Genomic DNA, 24,018 nt, shown 5'->3' on the forward strand with positions numbered 1-24,018 from the left:
CTGATGCTGTGTGGACCAGCTAAAGACAGGAGATAAGCTTTTGAAAACCTACTCTATGGTACAGGTTCACTCAATTTTCTTCAGCACAAAAGTGGTGGTGTTCAAATTACTGCACTATGATGCGCTCTCTGTTATTATATTGAAGGTTTTAATAAATGTTTAAATTGTATTAATTGTGTTTATAGGGTATGCAAGGCTAACAGTTTTTTTGAAATCAGGTGTTGAGTACTTTTTAGACATTAATAGAGACCAGTTGATTTTATACAACCCCCTCCTGAGAAATTAATCTTGGATAATATATCTATAAAATGCAGATTTCATATAGCACACCCTTATATGCGCAACGGTGTTCATTTTAGCAAGGACTTTGAGAGTCTTACTAACAGAAGACTTGAGAGGCAGAGGAATAAGGAAACACCAAAAATAATAAAAAATAATCTCTCTATCAAGACTAGAACAAGACTGGAAACAACCATTATGGAGACCAATACATACCATAGCCACTTAGCCCATCTGGATTTGCGTAACATCCACTATAGTTTCCGGTCATGCCCATTCTGCCTACCGCACCATATCCTGCACCATCTGGGGAGAATACAGCGTATTTAACAAAACTACAGACTGCAATTATCAAATGTAATTTGCAGATGACAAACCTTCGGTACCTAATGCTTCTCTGCCGTAACATCCTATTCCTGTGCCCATCCCAGTGCCCATTCCAGCACCACCACCACCAGCCGTGGAGTTAAGGAATAACTCAATGTATCGATGTTCTGAAATAGAATTAGATTGCTCAGTATAACAAGAAAATGGACCAAACAGTTCCTAAGACAACAAAATGTTGCCAATTGAATCAAACAGATCAAGAAAGATGGAACTTAATTCAAAGAATAGTGAAGAAAGGTTTAATATCAAATCCACATACGCATGTTGTTTTTATCTTTAGACATGGCTGCTACTGCATCTTCATGTGTTGCAAATTCCACATCAGCTTCTCCAGTGGCCCTTCCATCTGCACCAATGTCAATGTGAACTCTGATTGGACTAAGTGGGGAAAAGAACTACAACAAGAAATTTGGTTTTAATAGTCAATCTGAATTACCACAAGATACAACCAAAGGGCCTGACAACCAGGTTTTTAATCCAGAAGATATCAAAAAGGTTTCTAAAAATCCTTACATTGGCAATGTCGCTTTCTGTTGCACGGAAAGGCAATCCACGCATATGAACAAAATGTCCACTGTGAAATCCTGTGCCTGCCTCACTTGCTCCAGGGTAACCTTGTGGAAGACCTAGGCAGTAATACAAATTACATTGTCATTGGGAGATCAAGCATAACCGTCCACAGTAACTATATGTATAATACATTTGCTTGTAAATATGAAGAGAATGCACAGATTTAACAGAGAAAGGAGGCGCATTGAAATGGTTCATGCACACTGCTGGTACACATGCAAACAAGACTTTTTCATGCAGCTAAATAGGTCAATGCACAAGTGGCTTGTAAGAAACCACATTATGTTACATACATGCTCAAATACCAGGGACGTGCAGTGAGCTGAAAGGCTAAGGAGGCACTAGCTAGCACCAGAGCCAGATTTACACAAAATATGAGCCAAAGGGTACACCTGGGCATTATACACAGGTGCAGTAGTATAAGCTCCTGGAAATCTGGTGAGTTTGGATTAGAGATGTGTGGAAAGGATACACAGGTGAGGCACTGCCTCACCTGCCATAGACTTTTTACTCCAGAGTTTTGGCTATAAAAATGATTAGAATAATGCAAAGAATATATTTCAAACCTATTGTTTGTATTTTTCATATACTTTCTACAGTCAATATTCTGGTACAAGCGTAAGTATGACAGGAAAGGCTCTGCCTCAACCCACCGCACGTCACTGTCAAATACATACCTCTACCTTCTCTAAGGCGATCGTCAAAACCATCTGCACCATAGCCATAGTTGTTGTAACCACTGTACTCATCAAATCCACCATAACCTTAGAAATGGAACAAGGCAAGATTATATGCAGTTTCATGAAAAACAAACTTCAAGTATACGAGAATGCACAATACTAGTTATTGTAGACTAAGTAAGCATTAGCCATGAACTAAACTTTTTTTTTAATTTTCACTTACCACCTCCATAACCTCCTCCGCCACGCATACGGTCATACATGTTACCACGACCAGCTCCATAATAAGCAGCTGCACCACCGCCGCCGCCGACACCACCACCACCACCACGACCTCCCATCGGCCTGTCATACGGACCTGGACGCTGTCCCATCATTCTTCGTGGTGGATCGTAAGATGAACGGATTTCACCTCTGCTACTTTTAAATATTTCAATGTATCTATACAGGAGTTGTAAAAAGGATAAATCAGTACGGATAAACTAAACAAATTAAACCCAACAATGAGTGGCTCCAATGCACAAATTAGCAATAAAAACTGTACAGTCTGGTTAAAAATAAAACAAGTCAGAAAATGGAAAGCTGATTCTTAAAGAAAGTATTTGAAGAGAAATTAGTAGTTACCACTTTGCACTGTTTAATGACTGCATAAAAGGAAAAACATTTTTTCTTATAAATCAGAACCCCCTCCCACCACCATGGAGCCCAAAAATAACAAACAAAAACAAAACAGAAATATAACCATCCCGTTCTGTCCATCCCCACCTGTGCCCTATTCTTTCCTTGTGTTTCCCCAGAGCATTTTCTGCTATCTCCTTTGAAGCAAACTGCACGAAGGCCTCCCCTGTGCTTCTCCCCTGGTAGTCCATCGTCAATGTTATCCCATTTGGCACGATTCTCAACCCTTTAACCCAAGGACAAATAACCCCAATAAGGGGAACAGTGTTAAACGCTGAAACAAACCCATCTCAACAATACTAACAAAATGTAAGATCCCAATAACCTAACAGCAGCTCAAATCATGCTAGGATTTCTCCCGCCACCCCGCAATGTTAGCATATCCACAGAAGAAACACTTGTACACCAAATCCATACTAAGATAACTAAACATGTTAATTACAGCTAGCAATGGCTTTTGAATTATGAAGAGCTGTGTTGATTTATGTCCCAAGTATGTAACTGAACGCTTTAAGGCTTCATTATAAAAAAAATTAAATAAAAAAAATAAAAAAAAAAAAAAAGTTATCAAACTAAAATCACCTGAGAAAAACTGCACAATCTCTTCCTTGCTGCAACCAAACGGGAGCCCACGAAGCCGGACAGTTCCATCAGTGGCTGCATCTGCATCACCAGTATTGTTGTGTTTTAATACCCATTCCATCTCTGTATTGTTGGACTTGAAAACTGCAAATACATGACACGTTGTTAAACCACTTGTTGCTAAAAGCAACATCACAATTGGTTTCAGTAATAATAATTAGGTGAGCGATCCTTACCCTCAATGTACCTATGGCCCATATATTTACGGTCTTTCTCCAATGCCTTTTTAAGATCATCTTCAGTATCCAGTACAATGAACGCTTCCCCACTGGGACGGCCCTCCTTAGACATTGTAAAGTGAATGCCACCAATTCCATCAGCAATAGAACACTCTGCAAGTATAAGAGTGGCTCATTTGTTGCTTTAATAAAAGGTTTGTTATCTACTTGAACCAGTGCTACAATCTAGCAACAGATGTGCCAGTTAGAGAACAGTGAATGCTACAGGGTGACTGTTAACCAAGTTAAAATGGTGGCAGTAGCGCAATTACCACAATTTATAGGATAAATTCTCTTCAAATCCTATCATTTGTTTTTACAATGAGTTTAAGTTATGAGCAGACAGTTTCACGGTCACCTATTTGCAGATTTAAGGTTAGGTGACGAAAAGCTTCTACTTTGCCAAATGCCACACTGACAGTAAAACATAATGGGCTAATAAAATCTTATGCACTGGAAAGCCATAATTAAAACGTAATTTCTTTATATTCAGTTTACTTACTTCTAACTGGTCTATAAAACAAAAATAAAAATAAAAAAAACCCACACCAGAACAAGCAATGTGCAGTTTCACTATGAAAAACACTTTACCTGAGAAAAACTCCAACACCTCCTCCCGAGTGCAGGACCAAGGCAATCCACGGACTCTCACAATGCATTCATCTGACATGGTTCCTTACAGATCCTAAGGACAACGGGAGACATTGCACAATAAATCTCTTACCAGCATGTGGTTGCGCTTACCCCTACCTGCGTAACACAGCACAACTAGCTCACACCCGTGTAACCCGGCAGCAGCACAACCACCCCCCATGTAACCCAGCAGCAGCACAGCTCACCCCCCGTCCCGTGTAACGACTCACGCAGCAGCACGGAGCCGCCTATAGAGTGAGGGCTGCCCAGCTGCCATAGTAACCTGTACACACGTCCCCCAACCCCGGGGCAACAGCCGCTATCATAACCCGACTACGCGCTGCTGGGCCGTGCCGTGCCGCACGGAGACAGCGCGGGCATAGCGGGTCCGGAGTGACATCGGGGACACTACAGCTACCTGTAGCCCTGCGCCGTGTGCGGGAAGAGGCTCCGGCGGCTTCTACCTTACAATAGCATGTGTACTAATGAATAAAGCGCCACCAACCCCATGACGACTGAAACCCCGTGTACAACGCGCAACCCGCCCGGCATAGCTCCCGCAGCGCCGGTTACGAGTAGGCCATGACGGACACGCTCGCGGGGCATTGTAGTTAGCGCGGTCACAAAATGGCGGCAGTGGCCCGAGTGCCGGCACAGCGATATACGCAGCACTACCCCCTCACCCGTATCCTGCCACTAGAAGAGAGCTCCGGGGGAACGAACGCCCGGTGACCACCTGGAACAGGCCGGGACTTCTCGCAGCCGACGGCGCTTACCTGGCGTGCTGGTATACGCGCTGTATGAGGGACAGGCCGAGCCGCGGACACTCCTTTCATACACACACGCGTGGGGCGAGAGACGTATTGCGTGCTGACGTCACACCTGCTCAGCCTCAAGAGCGGGAACGCTAGGCCGGAAGTGACGTTGCACAGATACTAAACTGTCGTATCTGGCCACACAAAGACAATACTACTTCCTATTTATGTGACGCAATCCCTGTACACACTGGGAGACATGCTAGAAGATATGAATGATAACAACCTTTCTCTAACGTCCTAAGTGGATGCTGGGGACTCCGTCAGGACCATGGGGATAGCAGCTCCGCAGGAGACAGGGCACAAAAAATAAGATTTTACTTACCGATAAATCTATTTCTCGTAGTCCGTAGTGGATGCTGGGGACTCCGTCAGGACCATGGGGAATAGCGGCTCCGCAGGAGACAGGGCACAAAAGTAAAAGCTTTAGGATCAGGTGGTGTGCACTGGCTCCTCCCCCTATAATCCTCCTCCAAGCCTCAGGATACTGTGCCCGGACGAGCGTACACAATAAGGAAGGATTTTGAATCCCGGGTAAGACTCATACCAGCCACACCAATCACACTGTACAACCTGTGATCTGAACCCAGTTAACAGCATGATAACAGCGGAGCCTCTGAAAAGATGGCTCACAACAATAATAACCCGATTTTTGTAACAATAACTATGTACAAGTATTGCAGACAATCCGCACTTGGGATGGGCGCCCAGCATCCACTACGGACTACGAGAAATAGATTTATCGGTAAGTAAAATCTTATTTTCTCTGACGTCCTAGTGGATGCTGGGGACTCCGTCAGGACCATGGGGATTATACCAAAGCTCCCAAACGGGCGGGAGAGTGCGGATGACTCTGCAGCACCGAATGAGAGAACTCCAGGTCCTCTTTAGCCAGGGTATCAAATTTGTAGAATTTTACAAACGTGTTCTCCCCCGACCACGTAGCTGCTCGGCAGAGTTGTAATGCCGAGACCCCTCGGGCAGCCGCCCAGGATGAGCCCACCTTCCTTGTGGAATGGGCCTTGACAGATTTAGGCTGTGGCAGGCCTGCCACAGAATGTGCAAGTTGAAATGTGCTACAAATCCAACGAGCAATCGTCTGCTTAGAAGCAAGAGCACCCAGTTTGTTGGGTGCATACAGGATAACAGCGAGTCAGTTTTCCTGACTCCAGCCGTCCTGGAAACCTATATTTTCAGGGCCCTGACAACATCTAGCAACTTGGAGTCCTCCAAGTCCCTAGTAGCCGCAGGTACCACAATAAGCTGGTTCAGGTGAAACGCTGACACCACCTTAGGAAGAAACTGGGGACGAGTCCGCAGCTCTGCCCTGTCCGAATGGACAATCAGATATGGCTTTTGTGAGACAAAGCCGTCAATTCTGACACTCGCCTGGCCGAGGCCAGGGCCAACAGCATGGTCACTTTTCATGTGAGATATTTCAAATCCACAGATTTGAGCGGTTTAAAATGTGATTTGAGGAATCCCAGAACTACGTCGAGATCCCACAGTGCCACTGGAGGCACAAAAAGGGGGTTGTATATGCAATACTCCCTTGACAAACTTCTGGACTTCAGGAACTGAAGCCACTTCTTTCTGGAAGAAAATTGACAGGGCTGAAATTTGAACCTTAATGGACCCCAATTTGAGGCCCATAGACACTCCTGTTTGCAGGAAATGCAGGAATCGACCCAGTTGAAATTTCTTCGTGGGGCCTTCCTGGCCTCACACCACGCAACATATTTTCGCCACATGTGGTGATAATGTTTTGCGGTCACCTCCTTCCTGGTTTTGACCAGGGTAGGAATGACCTCTTCCGGAATGCCTTTTTCCCTTAGGATCTGGCGTTCCACCGCCATGCCGTCAAACGCAGCCGCGGTAAGTCTTGGAACAGACCTGGTACTTGCTGAAGCAAGTCCCTTCTTAGCGGCAGAGGCCATGAGTCCTCTGTGAGCATTTCTTGAAGTTCCGGGTGCCACGTCCTTCTTGGCCAATCCGGAGCCACGAGTATAGTTCTTACTCCTCTACGTCTTATAATTCTCAGTACCTTGGTTATGAGAAGCAGAGGAGGGAACACATACACCGACTGGTACACCCACGGTGTTACCAGAGCGTCCACAGATATTGCTTGAGGGTCTCTTGACCTGGCGCAATACCTGTCCAGTTTTTTGTTCAGGCGGGACGCCATCATGTCCACCTTTGGTCTTTCCCAACGGTTCACAATCATGTGGAATACTTCCCGATGAAGTCCCCACTCTCCCGGGTGGAGGTCGTGCCTGCTGAGGAAGTCTGCTTCCCAGTTGTCCACTCCCGGAATGAACACTGCTGACAGTGCTATCACATGATTTTTCGCCCAGCGAAGAATCCTTGCAGTTTCTGCCATTGCCCTCCTGCTTCTTGTGCCGCCCTGTCTGTTTACGTGGGCGACTGCCGTGATGTTGTCCCACTGGATCAATACCGGCTGACCTTGAAGCAGAGGTCTTGCTAAGCTTAGAACATTGTAAATTGCCCTTAGCTCCAGTATATTTATGTGGAGAGAAGTCTCCAGACTTGATCACACTCCCTGGAAATTTTTTCCCTGTGTGACTGCTCCCCAGCCTCTCAGGCTGGCATCCGTGGTCACCAGGACCCAGTCCTGAATGCCGAATCTGCGGCCCTTTAGTAGATGAGCACTCTGCAGCCACCGCAGAAGAAACACCCTTGTCCTTGGAGACAGGGTTATCCGCTGATGCATCTGAAGATGCGATCCGGACCATTTTTCCAGCAGATCCCACTGAAAAGTTCTTGCATGAAATCTACCGAATGGAATCGCTTCGTAAGAAGCCACCATTTTTCCCAGGACCCTTGTGCAATGATGCACTGACACTTTTCCTGGTTTTAGGAGGTTCCTGACTAGCTCGGATAACTCCCTGGCTTTCTTCTCCGGGAGAAACACCTTTTTCTGGACTGTGTCCAGAATCATCCCTAGGAACAGCAGACGTGTCGTCGGAAACAGCTGCGGTTTTGGAATATTTAGAATCCACCCGTGCTGTCGTAGAACTACTTGAGATAGCAAGACCTCTGCTTCAAGGTCAGCCGGTATTGATCCACATGGGGAAGTTTTCCACATGATTGTAAACCGTTGGGAAATACCAAAGGTGGACATGATGGCGTCCCGTCTGAACAAAAAACGGGACAGGTATTGCGCCAGGTTAAGAGACCCTCAGGCAATAGCTGTGGACGTTCTGGTAACACCATGGATGTACCAGTCGGTGTATGTGTTCCATCCTCTGCTTCTCATACCTAAGGTACTGAGACTTATAAGACGTAGAGGAGTAAGAACTATACTCATGGCTCCGGATTGGCCAAGAAGGACTTGGTACCCGGAACTTCAAGAGATGCTCACAGAGGACTTATGGCCTCTGCCGCTAAGAAGGGACTTGTTTCAGCAAGTACCATGTCTGTTCCAAGACTTACCGCAGCTGCGTTTGACGGCATGGCGGTGGAACGCCGGATCCTAAGGGAAAAAGGCATTCCGGAAGAGGTCATTCCTACCCTGGTCAAAGCCAGAAAGGAGGTGACCGCACAACATTATCACCACATGTGGCAAAAATATGTTGCGTGGTGTGAGGCCAGAAAGGCCCCACGAAGAAATTTCAACTCGGTCGATTCCTGCATTTCCTGCAAACAGGAGTGTCTATGGGCCTCAAATTGGGGTCCATTAAGGTTCAAATTTCGGCCCTGTCGATTTTCTTCCAGAAAGAAGTGGCTTCAGTTCCTGAAGTCCAGAAGTTTGTCAAGGGAGTATTGCATATACAACCCCCTTTTGTGCCTCCAGTGGCACTGTGGGATCTCAACGTAGTTCTGGGATTCCTCAAATCACATTGGTTTAAAACCAGTCAAATCTGTGGATTTGAAGCATCTCACATGAAAAGTGACCATGCTCTTGGCCCTGGCCTGGACCAGGCGAGTGTCAAATTGGTGGTTTTTTTCTCAAAAAAGCCCATATCTGGTTGTCCATTTGGACAGGGCAGAGCTGCGGACTCGTCCCCAGTTCTCTCCCTAAGGTGGTGTCAGTGTTTCACCTGAACCAGCTTATTTTGGTGCCTTGCGCCTACTAGGGACTTGGAGGACTCCAGGTTGCTAGATGTTGTCAGGGCCCTGTAAATATAGGTTCCAGGACGGCTGGAGTCAGGAAAACTGACTTGCTGTTATCCTGTATGCACCCAACAAACTGGGTGCTCTTGCTTCTAAGCAGACTATTGCTAGTTGGATGTGTAATACAATTCAGCTTGCACATTCTGTGGCAGGCCTGCCACAGCCAAAATATGTAAATGCCCATTCCACAAGGAAGGTGGGCTTATCTTGGGCGGCTGCCCGAGGGGTCTCGGCTTTACAACTTTGCCGAGCGGCTATTTAGTCAGGGGCAAACACGTTGGTAAAATCCTACAAATTTGATACCCTGGCTAAGGAGGACCTGGAGTTCTCTCATTCGGTGCTGCAGAGTCATCCGCACTCTCCCGCCCGTTTGGGAGCTTTGGTATTATCCCCATGGTCCTTTCAGGAACCCCAGCATCCACTAGGACGATAGAGAAAATAAGAATTTACTTACCGATAATTCTATTTCTCGGAGTCCGTAGTGGATGCTGGGCGCCCATCCCAAGTGCGGATTATCTGCAATACTTGTACATAGTTACAAAAATCGGGTTATTATTGTTGTGAGCCATCTTTTCAGAGGCTCCGCTGTTATCATACTGTTAACTGGGTTCAGATCACAGGTTGTACAGTGTGATTGGTGTGGCTGGTATGAGTCTTACCCGGGATTCAAAATCCTTCCTTATTGTGTACGCTCGTCCGGGCACAGTATCCTAACTGAGGCTTGGAGGAGGGTCATAGGGGGAGGAGCCAGTGCACACCACCTGATCCTAAAGCTTTACTTTTTGTGCCCTGTCTCCTGCGGAGCCGCTATTCCCCATGGTCCTTTCAGGAACCCCAGCATCCACTACGGACTCCGAGAAATAGAATTATCGGTAAGTAAATTCTTATTTTTAGGATATTTTCCAGCCTCCTATCAGCTGGCTCCTTGAGGGCGGCCCTATCTGGAGACGGTACCGCCACTTGTTTTGATAAGCGTGTGAGCGCCTTATCCACCCTAAGGGGTGTTTCCCAACGCGCCCTAACTTCTGGCGGGAAAGGGTATACCGCCAATAATTTTCTATCGGGGGAAACCCACGCATCATCACACACTTCATTTAATTTATCTGATTCAGGAAAAACTACAGGTAGTTTTTTCACACTCCACATAATACCCTTTTTTGTGGTACTTGTAGTATCAGAAATATGTAACACCTCCTTCATTGCCCTTAACAAGTAACGTGTGGCCCTAAAGGAAAATACGTTTGTTTCTTCACCGTCGACACTGGAGTCAGTGTCCGTGTCTGTGTCGACCGACTGAGGTAAAAGGACGTTTTAACGCCCCTGACGGTGTTTGAGACGCCTGGACAGGTACTAATTGGTTTGCCGGCCGTCTCATGTCGTCAACCGACCTTGCAGCGTGTTGACATTATCACGTAATTCCTTAAATAAGCCATCCATTCCGGTGTCGACTCCCTAGAGAGTGACATCACCATTACAGGCAATTGCTCCGCCTCCTCACCAACATCGTCCTCATACATGTCGACACACACGTACCGACACACAGCACACACACAGGGAATGCTCTGATAGAGGACAGGACCCCACTAGCCCTTTGGGGAGACAGAGGGAGAGTTTGCCAGCACACATCAAAAACGCTATAATTATACAGGGACAACCTTTATATAAGTGTTTTTCCCTTATAGCATTTTAATATATATAGTCATATCGCCAAATAAGTGCCCCCCCTCTCTGTTTTAACCCTGTTTCTGTAGTGCAGTGCAGGGGAGAGCCTGGGAGCCTTCCCACCAGCATTTCTGTGAGGGAAAATGGCGCTGTGTGCTGAGGAGAATAGGCCCCGCCCCCTTTTCGGCGGGCTTCTTCTCCCGTTTTTCTGAGACCTGGCAGGGGTTAAATACATCCATATAGCCCCCAGGGGCTATATGTGATGTATTTTTAGCCAGAATAAGGTACTATCATTGCTGCCCAGGGCGCCCCCCCCAGCGCCCTGCACCCTCAGTGACCGCTGCTATGAAGTGTGCTGACAACAATGGCGCACAGCTGCAGTGCTGTGCGCTACCTTATGAAGACTGAAAAGTCTTCTGCCGCCGGTTTCTGGACCTCTTCACTTTTCGGCATCTGCAAGGGGGTCGGCGGCGCGGCTCCGGGACGAACCCCAGGGTGAGACCTGTGTTCCGACTCCCTCTGGAGCTAATGGTGTCCAGTAGCCTAAGAAGCCAATCCATCCTGCACGCAGGTGAGTTCACTTCTCTCCCCTAAGTCCCTCGATGCAGTGAGCCTGTTGCCAGCAGGACTCACTGAAAATAAAAAACCTAACAAAACTTTTACTCTAAGCAGCTCTTTAGGAGAGCCACCTAGATTGCACCCTTCTCGGCCGGGCACAAAAATCTAACTGAGGCTTGGAGGAGGGTCATAGGGGGAGGAGCCAGTGCACACCACCTGATCCTAAAGCTTTTACTTTTGTGCCCTGTCTCCTGCGGAGCCGCTATTCCCCATGGTCCTGACGGAGTCCCCAGCATCCACTAGGACGTCAGAGAAATAAAGCTTTAGGATTAGGTGGTGTGTACTGGCTCCTCCCCCTATGACCCTCCTCCAAGCCTCAGTTAGGTTTTTGTGCCCGTCCGAGCAGGGTGCAATCTAGGTGGCTCTCCTAAAGAGCTGCTTAGAAAAAGTTTTTAGGTTTTTTATTTTCAGTGAGTCCTGCTGGCAACAGGCTCACTGCATCGAGGGACTTAGGGGAGAGAATTTCAACTCACCTGCGTGCAGGATGGATTGGATTCTTAGGCTAGTGGACACCATTAGCTCCAGAGGGAGTCGGAACACAGGTCTCACCCTGGGGTTCGTCCCGGAGCCGCGCCGCCGACCCCCTTACAGATGCTGAAGATTGAAGGTCCGGAAACAGGCGGCAGAAGGCTCTTCAGTCTTCATGAAGGTAGCGCACAGCACTGCAGCTGTGCGCCATTGTTGTCACACACTTCACACCAAGCGGTCACGGAGGGTGCAGGGCGCTGCTGGGGGCGCCCTGGGCAGCAATATTTAATACCTTTATGGCAAAAGAATACATCACATATAGCCATTGAGGCTATATGTATGTATTTAACCCATGCCAGTTATCTAAAACTACGGGAGAAAAGCCCGCCGAAATAGGGGGCGGAGCTTATTCTCCTCAGCACACAGCGCCATTTTCCTGCTCAGCTCCGCTGTGAGGAAGGCTCCCAGGACTCTCCCCTGCACTGCACTACAGAAACAGGGTAAAACAGAGAGGGGGGGGCATTTTTTTGGCGATATTTTGATATATTTAAGCTGCTATAAAGAACACTTATATAAGGTTGTTCCCATATATATTATAGCGCTTGGGTGTGTGCTGGCAAACTCTCCCTCTGTCTCCCCAAAGGGCTAGTGGGGTCCTGTCTTCGATAAGAGCATTCCCTGTGTGTCGGTACGTGTGTGTCGACATGTATGAGGACGATGTTAGTGTGGAGGCAGAGCAATTGCCGATAATGGTGATGTCACCCCCCAGGGAGTCGACACCGGAATGGATGGCTTTGTTTATGGAATTACGTGATAATGTCAGCACATTACAAAAATCAGTTGACGACATGAGACGGCCGGCAAACCAGTTAGTACCTGCCCAGGCGTCTCAGACACCGTCAGGGGCTGTAAAGCGCCCTTTACCTCAGTCGGTCGACACAGACACAGACACTGAATCTAGTGTCGACGGTGATGAAACAAACGTATTTTCAAGTAGGGCCACACGTTATATGATCACGGCAATGAAGGAGGCTTTGCATATCTCTGATACTGCAAGTACCACAAAAAGGGGTATTATGTGGGGGGTGAAAAAACTACCTGTAGTTTTTCCTGAATCAGAGGAATTAAATGATGTATGTGATGAAGCGTGGGTTAACCCAGATAGAAAAATGCTAATTTCAAAAAAGTTATTAGCATTATACCCTTTCCCGCCAGAGGTTAGGGCGCGCTGGGAAACACCCCCTAGGGTGGATAAGGCGCTCACACGCTTATCAAAACAAGTGGCGTTACAGTCTCCCGATACGGCCGCCCTCAGGGATCCAGCTGATAGGAGAATGGAAACTACCCTAAAAAGTATATACACACATACTGGTGTTATACTGCGACCAGCCATCGCCTCAGCCTGGATGTGCAGTGCTGGGGTCGTCTGGTTGGATTCCCTGACTGAAAATATTGATACCCTGGATAGGGACAGTATTTTATTGACTATAGAGCAATTAAAGGATGCTTTCCTTTATATGCGAGATGCTCAGAGAGATATTTGCACTCTGGCATCGAGAGTAAATGCGATGTCCATATCTGCCAGAAGGAGTTTATGGACGCGACAGTGGTCAGGTGATGCGGATTCCAAACGACATATGGAAGTATTGCCGTATAAAGGGGAGGAATTATTTGGCGTCGGTCTATCGGATCTGGTGGCCACGGCAACTGCCGGAAAATCCACCTTTTTACCTCAGACCCCCTCCCAACAGAAAAAGACACCGTCTTTTCAGCCGCAGTCCTTTCGGTCCTATAAGAACAAGCGGACAAAAGGACAGTCATATCTGCCTCGGGGCAGAGGAAGGGGTAAGAGAGGGCAGCAAGCAGCCCCTGCCCAGGAACAGAAGCCCTCCAAGGGTTCTGCAAAGCCCTCAGCATGACGCTGGGGCCTTACAAGCGGACTCAGGAGCGGTGGGGGGTCGACTCAAGAATTTCAGCGCACAGTGGGCTTGCTCACAGGTGGACCCCTGGATTCTGCAGGTAGTATCTCAGGGTTACAGGTTGGAATTCGAGAAGTCTCCCCCTCGCCGGTTCCTTAAGTCTGCTTTGCCAACGTCTCCCTCAGACAGGGCGACGGTATTGGAAGCCATTCACAAGCTGTTTTCTCAGCAGGTGATAGTCAAGGTACCCCTCCTACAACAGGGAAAGGGGTATTACTCCACGCTATTTGTGGTACCGAAGCCGGACGGCTCGGTAAGACCTATTCTAAATCTGAAATCTTTGAACCTGTACATACAAAAATTCAAGTTCAAGATGGAGTCACTCAGAGCAGTGATAGCGAATCTGGAAGAAGGGGACTTTATGGTGTCCCTGGACATAAAGGATGCTTACCTACATGTCCCAATTTGCCCTTCACATCAAGGGTACCTCAGGTTCGTGGTGCAAAACTGTCATTATCAGTTTCAGACGCTGCCGTTTGGATTGTCCACGGCACCTCGGGTCTTTACCAAGGTAATGGCCGAAATGATGATTCTTCTGCGAAGAAGAGGCGTATTAATTATCCCTTACTTGGACGATCTCCTGATAAGGGCAAGGTCCAGAGAACAGCTGGAGGACGGAGTAGCACTAACCCAACTAGTGCTGCAACAACACGGGTGGATTCTGAATTTTCCAAAATCTCAGTTGACCCCGACGACACGTCTGCGGTTCCTGGGAATGATTCTGGACACGGTTCAGAAAAAGGTGTTTCTTCCGGAGGAGAAAGCCAGGGAGTTATCCGAACTTGTCAGGAACCTCCTAAAACCAGGGAAAGTGTCTGTGCATCAATGCACAAGAGTCCTGGGAAAGATGGTGGCTTCTTACGAAGCGATTCCATTCGGCAGATTCCACGCACGAACTTTTCAGTGGGATCTGCTGGACAAATGGTCCGGATCGCATCTGCAGATGCATCAGCGGATAACCTTATCGCCACGGACAAGGGTGTCTCTTCTGTGGTGGTTGCAGAGTGCTCATCTGTTAGAGGGCCGCAGATTCGGCATACAGGACTGGGTCCTGGTGACCACGGATGCCAGTCTGAGAGGCTGGGGAGCGGTCACACAGGGAAGAAACTTCCAGGGAGTATGGTCAAGCCTGGAGATGTCTCTTCACATAAATATACTGGAGCTAAGAGCGATTTACAATGCTCTAAGTCTGGCAAAACCCCTGCTTCAGGGTCAGCCGGTGTTGATCCAGTCGGACAACATCACTGCAGTCGCCCACGTAAACAGACAGGGCGGCACAAGAAGCAGGACAGCAATGGCAGAAGCTGCAAGGATTCTTCGCTGGGCGGAAGATCATGTGATAGCACTGTCAGCAGTATTCATTCCGGGAGTGGACAACTGGGAAGCAGACTTCCTCAGCAGACAAATCCCATTGGTTTGAGCCGCTCAAATCGGTGGAGTTGAAGTATCTTACATGGAAAGTAACCATGCTACTGGCCCTGGCTTCAGCCAGGAGAGTATCAGAATTGGCGGCTTTATCATATAAGAGCCCATATCTGATTTTCCATACGGACAGGGCAGAACTGCGGACACGTCCTCATTTTCTGCCTAAGGTGGTGTCAGCGTTTCATCTGAACCAGCCTATTGTGGTGCCTGCGGCTACTAACGATTTGGAGGATTCCAAGTTGTTGGACGTGGTCCGGGCATTGAAAATATATATTTCAAGAACGGCGGGAGTCAGAAAGTCTGACTCACTGTTTATATTGTATGCACCCAACAAGATGGGTGCTCCTGCTTCTAAGCAGACGATTGCTCGTTGGATTTGTAGCTCAATTCAACTTGCACATTCTGTGGCAGGCTTGCCACAACCTAAATCTGTCAAGGCCCATTTCACAAGGAAAGTGGGCTCATCCTGGGCGGCTGCCCGGGGGGTCTCGGCATTACAACTCTGCCGAGCTGCTACTTGGTCAGGGGCAAACACATTTGCAAAATTCTACAAATTTGATACCCTGGCTGAGGAGGACCTTGAGTTCTCTCATTCGGTGCTGCAGAGTCATCCGCACTCTCCCGCCCGTTTGGGAGCTTTGGTATAATCCCCATGGTCCTGACGGAGTCCCCAGCATCCACTTAGGACGTTAGAGAAAATAAGAATTTACTTACCGATAATTCTATTTCTCGTAGTCCGTAGTGGATGCTGGGCGCCCATCCCAAGTGCGGATTGTCTGCAATACTTGTACATAGTTATTGTTACAAACAAATTCGGGTTGTTATTGTTGTGAGCCGTCTGTTCAGAGGCTCCTACGTTTGTCATACTGTTAACTGGGTTCAGATCACAAGTTATACGGTGTGATTGGTGTGGCTGGTATGAGTCTTACCCGGGATTCAATATCCTTCCTTATTGTGTACGCTCGTCCGGGCACAGTATCCTAACTGAGGCTTGGAGGAGGGTCATAGGGGGAGGAGCCAGTACACACCACCTAATCCTAAAGCTTTATTTTTGTGCCCTGTCTCCTGCGGAGCCGCTATCCCCATGGTCCTGACGGAGTCCCCAGCATCCACTACGGACTACGAGAAATAGAATTATCGGTAAGTAAATTCTTATTTTCTCTAAAGTCCTAAGTGGATGCTGGGGACTCCGTCAGGACCATGGGGAATAGCGGCTCCGCAGGAGACAGGGCACAAAAATAAAGCTTTAGGATTAGGTGGTGTGTACTGGCTCCTCCCCCTATGACCCTCCTCCAAGCCTCAGTTAGGTTTTTGTGCCCGTCCGAGCAGGGTGCAATCTAGGTGGCTCTCCTAAAGAGCTGCTTAGAAAAAGTTTTTAGGTTTTTTATTTTCAGTGAGTCCTGCTGGCAACAGGCTCACTGCATCGAGGGACTTAGGGGAAAGAATTTCAACTCACTTGCGTGCAGGATGGATTGGATTCTTAGGCTACTAGACACCATTAGCTCCAGAGGGAGTCGGAACACAGGTCTCACCCTGGGGTTCGTCCCGGAGCCGCGCCGCCGACCCCCCTTACAGATGCTGAAGATTGAAGGTCCGGAAACAGGCGGCAGAAGGCTCTTCAGTCTTCATGAAGGTAGCGCACAGCACTGCAGCTGTGCGCCATTGTTGTCACACACTTCACACCAAGCGGTCACGGAGGGTGCAGGGCGCTGCTGGGGGCGCCCTGGGCAGCAATATTTAATACCTTTATGGCAAAAGAATACATCACATATAGCCATTGAGGCTATATGTATGTATTTAACCCATGCCAGATATCTAAAACTCCGGGAGAAAAGCCCGCCGAAATAGGGGGCGGGGCTTATTCTCCTCAGCACACAGCGCCATTTTCCTGCTCAGCTCCGCTGTGAGGAAGGCTCCCAGGACTCTCCCCTGCACTGCACTACAGAAACAGGGTAAAACAGAGAGGGGGGGCATTTTTTGGCGATATTTTGATATATTTAAGCTGCTATAAGGAACAACACTTATATAAGGTTGTTCCCATATATATTATAGCGCTTGGGTGTGTGCTGGCAAACTCTCCCTCTGTCTCCCCAAAGGGCTAGTGGGGTCCTGTCTTCGATAAGAGCATTCCCTGTGTGTCTGCTGTGTGTCGGTACGTGTGTGTCGACATGTATGAGGACGATGTTGGTGTGGAGGCAGAGCAATTGCCGATAATGGTGATGTCACCCCCCAGGGAGTCGACACCGGAATGGATGGCTTTGTTTATGGAATTACGTGATAATGTCAGCACATTACAAAAATCAGTTGACGACATGAGACGGCCGGCAAACCAGTTAGTACCTGCCCAGGCGTCTCAGACACCGTCACGGGCTGTAAAGCGCCCTTTACCTCAGTCGGTCGACACAGACCCAGACACAGACACTGAATCTAGTGTCGACGGTGATGAAACAAACGTATTTTCAAGTAGGGCCACACGTTATATGATCACGGCAATGAAGGAGGCTTTGCATATCTCTGATACTGCAAGTACCACAAAAAGGGGTATTATGTGGGGGGTGAAAAAACTACCTGTAGTTTTTCCTGAATCAGAGGAATTAAATGATGTATGTGATGAAGCGTGGGTTAACCCAGATAGAAAAGTGCTAATTTCAAAAAAGTTATTAGCATTATACCCTTTCCCGCCAGAGGTTAGGGCGCGCTGGGAAACACCCCCTAGGGTGGATAAGGCGCTCACACGCTTATCAAAACAAGTGGCGTTACCGTCTCCTGATACGGCCGCCCTCAGGGATCCAGCTGATAGGAGACTGGAAACTACCCTAAAAAGTATATACACACATACTGGTGTTATACTGCGACCAGCCATCGCCTCAGCCTGGATGTGCAGTGCTGGGGTCGTCTGGTTGGATTCCCTGACTGAAAATATTGATACCCTGGATAGGGACAGTATTTTATTGACTATAGAGCAATTAAAGGATGCTTTCCTTTATATGCGAGATGCTCAGAGAGATATTTGCACTCTGGCATCGAGAGTAAATGCGATGTCCATATCTGCCAGAAGGAGTTTATGGACGCGACAGTGGTCAGGTGATGCGGATTCCAAACGACATATAGAAGTATTGCCGTATAAAGGGGAGGAATTATTTGGCGTCGGTCTATCGGATCTGGTGGCCACGGCAACTGCCGGAAAATCCACCTTTTTACCTCAGACCCCCTCCCAACAGAAAAAGACACCGTCTTTTCAGCCGCAGTCCTTTCGGTCCTATAAGAACAAGCGGACAAAAGGACAGTCATATCTGCCTCGGGGCAGAGGAAGGGGTAAGAGAGGGCAGCAAGCAGCCCCTGCCCAGGAACAGAAGCCCTCTCAGGGTTCTGCAAAGCCCTCAGCATGACGCTGGGGCCTTACAAGCGGACTCAGGAGCGGTGGGGGGTCGACTCAAGAATTTCAGCGCACAGTGGGCTTGCTCACAGGTGGACCCCTGGATCCTGCAGGTAGTATCTCAGGGTTACAGGTTGGAATTCGAGAAGTCTCCCCCTCGCAGGTTCCTAAAGTCTGCTTTGCCAACGTCTCCCTCAGACAGGGCGACGGTATTGGAAGCCATTCACAAGCTGTTTTCTCAGCAGGTGATAGTCAAGGTACCCCTCCTACAACAGGAAAAGGGGTATTACTCCACGCTATTTGTGGTACCGAAGCCGGACGGCTCGGTAAGACCTATTCTAAATCTGAAATCTTTGAACCTGTACATACAAAAATTCAAGTTCAAGATGGAGTCACTCAGAGCAGTGATAGCGAATCTGGAAGAAGGGGACTTTATGGTGTCCCTGGACATAAAGGATGCTTACCTGCATGTCCCAATTTGCCCTTCACATCAAGGGTACCTCAGGTTCGTGGTGCAAAACTGTCATTATCAGTTTCAGACGCTGCCGTTTGGATTGTCCACGGCACCTCGGGTCTTTACCAAGGTAATGGCCGAAATGATGATTCTTCTGCGAAGAAGAGGCGTATTAATTATCCCTTACTTGGACGATCTCCTGATAAGGGCAAGGTCCAGAGAACAGCTGGAGGACGGAGTAGCACTAACCCGACTAGTGCTGCAACAACACGGGTGGATTCTGAATTTTCCAAAATCTCAGTTGACCCCGACGACACGTCTGCTGTTCCTGGGAATGATTCTGGACACGGTTCAGAAAAAGGTGTTTCTTCCGGAGGAGAAAGCCAGGGAGTTATCCGAACTTGTCAGGAACCTCCTAAAACCAGGGAAAGTGTCTGTGCATCAATGCACAAGAGTCCTGGGAAAGATGGTGGCTTCTTACGAAGCGATTCCATTCGGCAGATTCCACGCACGAACTTTTCAGTGGGATCTGCTGGACAAATGGTCCGGATCACATCTGCAGATGCATCAGCGGATAACCTTATCGCCACGGACAAGGGTGTCTCTTCTGTGGTGGTTGCAGAGTGCTCATCTGTTAGAGGGCCGCAGATTCGGCATACAGGACTGGGTCCTGGTGACCACGGATGCCAGTCTGAGAGGCTGGGGAGCGGTCACACAGGGAAGAAACTTCCAGGGAGTATGGTCAAGCCTGGAGATGTCTCTTCACATAAATATACTGGAGCTAAGAGCGATTTACAATGCTCTAAGTCTGGCAAAACCCCTGCTTCAGGGTCAGCCGGTGTTGATCCAGTCGGACAACATCACGGCAGTCGCCCACGTAAACAGACAGGGCGGCACAAGAAGCAGGACAGCAATGGCAGAAGCTGCAAGGATTCTTCGCTGGGCGGAAGATCGTGTGATAGCACTGTCAGCAGTATTCATTCCGGGAGTGGACAACTGGGAAGCAGACTTCCTCAGCAGACACGATCTACACCCGGGAGAGTGGGGACTTCATCCAGAAGTCTTCCACATGATTGTGAACCGTTGGGAAAAACCAATGGTGGATATGATGGCGTCCCGCCTCAACAAAAAACTGGACAGGTATTGCGCCAGGTCAAGAGACCCTCAGGCAATAGCTGTGGACGCTCTGGTAACACCGTGGGTGTTCCAGTCAGTGTATGTGTTCCCTCCTCTGCCTCTCATACCAAAAGTACTGAGAATTATACAGCAAAAGGGAGTAAGAACGATACTAGTGGCTCCGGATTGGCCAAGAAGAACTTGGTACCCGGAACTTCAAGAGATGCTCACGGAGGATCCGTGGCCTCTACCTCTAAGACGGGACCTGCTTCAGCAGGGACCGTGTCTATTCCAAGACTTACCGCGGCTGCGTTTGACGGCATGGCGGTTGAACGCCGAATTCTAAGGGAAAAAGGCATTCCGGAAGAGGTCATTCCTACACTGGTAAAAGCCAGGAAGGAGGTGACTGCACAACATTATCACCGCATTTGGAGAAAATATGTTGCGTGGTGTGAGGCCAGGAAGGCCCCCACGGAGGAATTTCAACTGGGTCGATTCCTACATTTCCTGCAAACAGGATTGTCTATGGGCCTCAAATTGGGGTCCATTAAGGTTCAAATTTCGGCCCTGTCGATTTTCTTCCAGAAAGAATTGGCTTCAGTTCCTGAAGTCCAGACTTTTGTAAAAGGAGTACTACATATATAGCCCCCGGTTGTGCCCCCAGTGGCACCGTGGGATCTTAATGTAGTCTTGGATTTTCTCAAATCCCATTGGTTTGAGCCGCTCAAATCGGTGGAGTTGAAGTATCTTACATGGAAAGTAACCATGCTACTGGCCCTGGCTTCAGCCAGGAGAGTATCAGAATTGGCGGCTTTATCATAAAGAGCCCATATCTGATTTTCCATACGGACAGGGCAGAACTGCGGACGCGTCCTCATTTTCTGCCTAAGGTGGTGTCAGCGTTTCACCTGAACCAGCCTATTGTGGTGCCTGCGGCTACTAACGATTTGGAGGATTCCAAGTTGTTGGACGTGGTCCGGGCATTGAAAATATATATTTCAAGAACGGCGGGAGTCAGAAAGTCTGACTCACTGTTTATATTGTATGCACCCAACAAGATGGGTGCTCCTGCTTCTAAGCAGACGATTGCTCGTTGGATTTGTAGCACAATTCAACTTGCACATTCTGTGGCAGGCTTGCCACAACCTAAATCTGTCAGGGCCCATTCCACAAGGAAAGTGGGCTCATCCTGGGCGGCTGCCCGGGGGGTCTCGGCATTACAACTCTGCCGAGCTGTTACTTGGTCAGGGGCAAACACGTTTGCAAAATTCTACAAATTTGATACCCTGGCTGAGGAGGACCTTGAGTTCTCTCATTCGGTGCTGCAGAGTCATCCGCACTCTCCCGCCCGTTTGGGAGCTTTGGTATAATCCCCATGGTCCTGACGGAGTCCCCAGCATCCACTTAGGACGTTAGAGAAAATAAGAATTTACTTACCGATAATTCTATTTCTCGTAGTCCGTAGTGGATGCTGGGCGCCCATCCCAAGTGCGGATTGTGTGCAATACTTGTACATAGTTATTGTTACAAACAAATTCGGGTTGTTATTGTTGTAAGCCGTCTGTTCAGAGGCTCCTACGTTTGTCATACTGTTAACTGGGTTCAGATCACAAGTTATACGGTGTGATTGGTGTGGCTGGTATGAGTCTTACCCGGGATTCAATATCCTTCCTTATTGTGTACGCTCGTCCGGGCATAGTATCCTAACTGAGGCTTGGAGGAGGGTCATAGGGGGAGGAGCCAGTACACACCACCTAATCCTAAAGCTTTATTTTTGTGCCCTGTCTCCTGCGGAGCCGCTATTCCCCATGGTCCTGACGGAGTCCCCAGCATCCACTACGGACTACGAGAAATAGAATTATCGGTAAGTAAATTCTTATTTTTATTTTATTTTTTTTAAAAGGTTCATCGTTAATATCGTCCAATGTGATTTGATGAATGCTGCATGCACCCGCGGGTCGTTCTTGTTCATCCATGGTCTACCGAGCATGCAGCTCAATGTTAACTGTATGGGGTCGATTCTATTCGGCAACTAATGAATAGCGCCGGGAATTAGCTCCCGACGCTATTCAATTCAGCAACTAGTTACGTCGGCGATGGCCCGTTCTCGCCGACAAAACAGGTTGAATTGTCGGGAGAACGGGCATTCTCCGACTTAACTCCCCGGCGCGAGGCTGATTCCCGACAGAATCAGCCTCGCGCCGGCCGCGAGGCAGCACTTTTGTCGGGTTTCTCTTCTCATCCCCCGGGGATGAGAGAAGAATTCCCGACAATTGCAGGTAATTAGTTGCTGAATTGAATAGCGTCGGGAGCTAATTCCCGGCGCTATTCATTAGTTGCCGAATAGAATCGACCCCTATGTTAGAGCTGCATTTTTGGGGGGGGCGCGGGGTTAACGTTACTGAATGATATCGTTCAGTGTTTATGCGCTGGCGATCTCATCTAATAAGCAATAAGCTATATAGCACTGATTGCTAGCTAGCTGCAGTTGCCCAAAGTCTACCTGGCTTTAGGCTCAACTCTCTGGCTTATTTAGTACAATTATTTCTCTTACGTCCTATCGGATACAGGGAATTCATTTAGCACCATGGGATATAGACTAGGAGCCTTGGGCACTTTAAGAATATGATAGTGTGCACTGGCTCCTCCCTCTGCCTGTCCTATCAGACTCAGTTTAGAAAATGTGCCCGAAAGAATCGGTCACGTCGCTGGAAGCTCCTTAAGAGTTTTCTGCATTTATTTTGTCTGTTATTTTCAAGCAGGACTGGATGGCACCAGCCTGTCTGCTTTGTGAGGCTCAGAGGTGGGGGAGGCTACTCTGTCACAGGGAATAGAGCCTCTCATAGAGGCTATCAGAGAAGTTCTACATATCACTGAGAAGGTAACAGATGAGACTGAGGAATCTTATTTTCTCTGACGTCCTAGTGGATGCTGGGAACTCCGAAAGGACCATGGGGAATAGCGGCTCTGCAGGAGACTGGGCACAAAAGTAAAAGCTTTAGGACTAGCTGGTGTGCACTGGCTCCTCCCCCTATGACCCTCCTCCAAGCCTCAGTTAGATTTTTGTGCCCGAACGAGAAGGGTGCAATCTAGGTGGCTCTCCTGAGCTGCTTAGAGTAAAAGTTTAAATTAGGTTTTTTATTTTCAGTGAGTCCTGCTGGCAACAGGCTCACTGCATCGAGGGACTAAGGGGAGAAGAAGCAAACTCACCTGCGTGCAGAGTGGATTGGGCTTCTTAGGCTACTGGACATTAGCTCCAGAGGGACGATCACAGGCCCAGCCATGGATGGGTCCCAGAGCCGCGCCGCCGTCCCCCTTACAGAGCCAGAAGAGCAGAAGAGGTCCGGAAAATCGGCGGCAGAAGACGTCCTGTCTTCAATAAGGTAGCGCACAGCACCGCAGCTGTGCGCCATTGCTCTCAGCACACTTCACACTCCGGTCACTGAGGGTGCAGGGCGCTGGGGGGGGGGCGCCCTGAGATGCAATAAAAAATACCTTAGATGGCAAAAAATACATCACATATAGCTCCTGGGCTATATGGATGCATTTAACCCCTGCCAGTTTTTCCTTAAAAAAGCGGGAGAAAGGCCGCCGAGAAGGGGGCGGAGCCTATCTCCTCAGCACACTGGCGCCATTTTCCCTCACAGCTCCGTTGGAGGGAAGCTCCCTGACTCTCCCCTGCAGTCCTGCACTACAGAAACAGGGTAAAACAAGAGAGGGGGGGCACTAATTTGGCAGATAAATCAATACAGCAACTATATAAGGGAAAAACACTTATATAAGGTAATCCCTGTATATATATATATATATATATATATATATATATATATATATATATATACATATATATATATATATATAGCGCTCTGGTGTGTGCTGGCAAA

At 48.3% G+C, this 24,018-nt stretch overlaps 1 protein-coding gene across 6 annotated transcripts in view; it reads right to left on the reverse strand.

Moving 5' to 3' along the window:
• HNRNPH3 (heterogeneous nuclear ribonucleoprotein H3) overlaps positions 1-24,018 on the reverse strand; it is a 45,751-nt gene that overhangs the window by 1,748 nt on the left and 19,985 nt on the right. Inside the window, exons 1-11 of one of the 6 annotated variants that reach the window (XM_063961587.1) lie at positions 4,864-4,984; positions 4,046-4,139; positions 3,413-3,568; positions 3,177-3,320; positions 2,682-2,820; positions 2,140-2,357; positions 1,920-2,000; positions 1,180-1,292; positions 926-1,061; positions 657-773; positions 496-585 (exon numbers count right to left, since the gene is read on the reverse strand). In XM_063961587.1, coding sequence (XP_063817657.1) covers positions 496-585; positions 657-773; positions 926-1,061; positions 1,180-1,292; positions 1,920-2,000; positions 2,140-2,357; positions 2,682-2,820; positions 3,177-3,320; positions 3,413-3,568; positions 4,046-4,124 — 1,273 coding nt within the window. In that variant the 5' untranslated portion in view covers positions 4,125-4,139; positions 4,864-4,984. Of the gene's footprint in view, positions 1-495; positions 586-656; positions 774-925; positions 1,062-1,179; positions 1,293-1,913; positions 2,001-2,139; positions 2,358-2,681; positions 2,821-3,176; positions 3,321-3,412; positions 3,569-4,045; positions 4,140-4,592; positions 4,689-4,770; positions 4,838-4,863; positions 4,985-24,018 lie in introns of those variants that run through there. The other 5 variants (XM_063961583.1, XM_063961588.1, XM_063961585.1 and 2 more) reach the window with 5 other exon arrangements.

Source organism: Pseudophryne corroboree, chromosome 3 (assembly GCF_028390025.1).
Source record: "Pseudophryne corroboree isolate aPseCor3 chromosome 3, aPseCor3.hap2, whole genome shotgun sequence".
Taxonomy (NCBI): Eukaryota; Metazoa; Chordata; class Amphibia; order Anura; family Myobatrachidae; genus Pseudophryne; species Pseudophryne corroboree.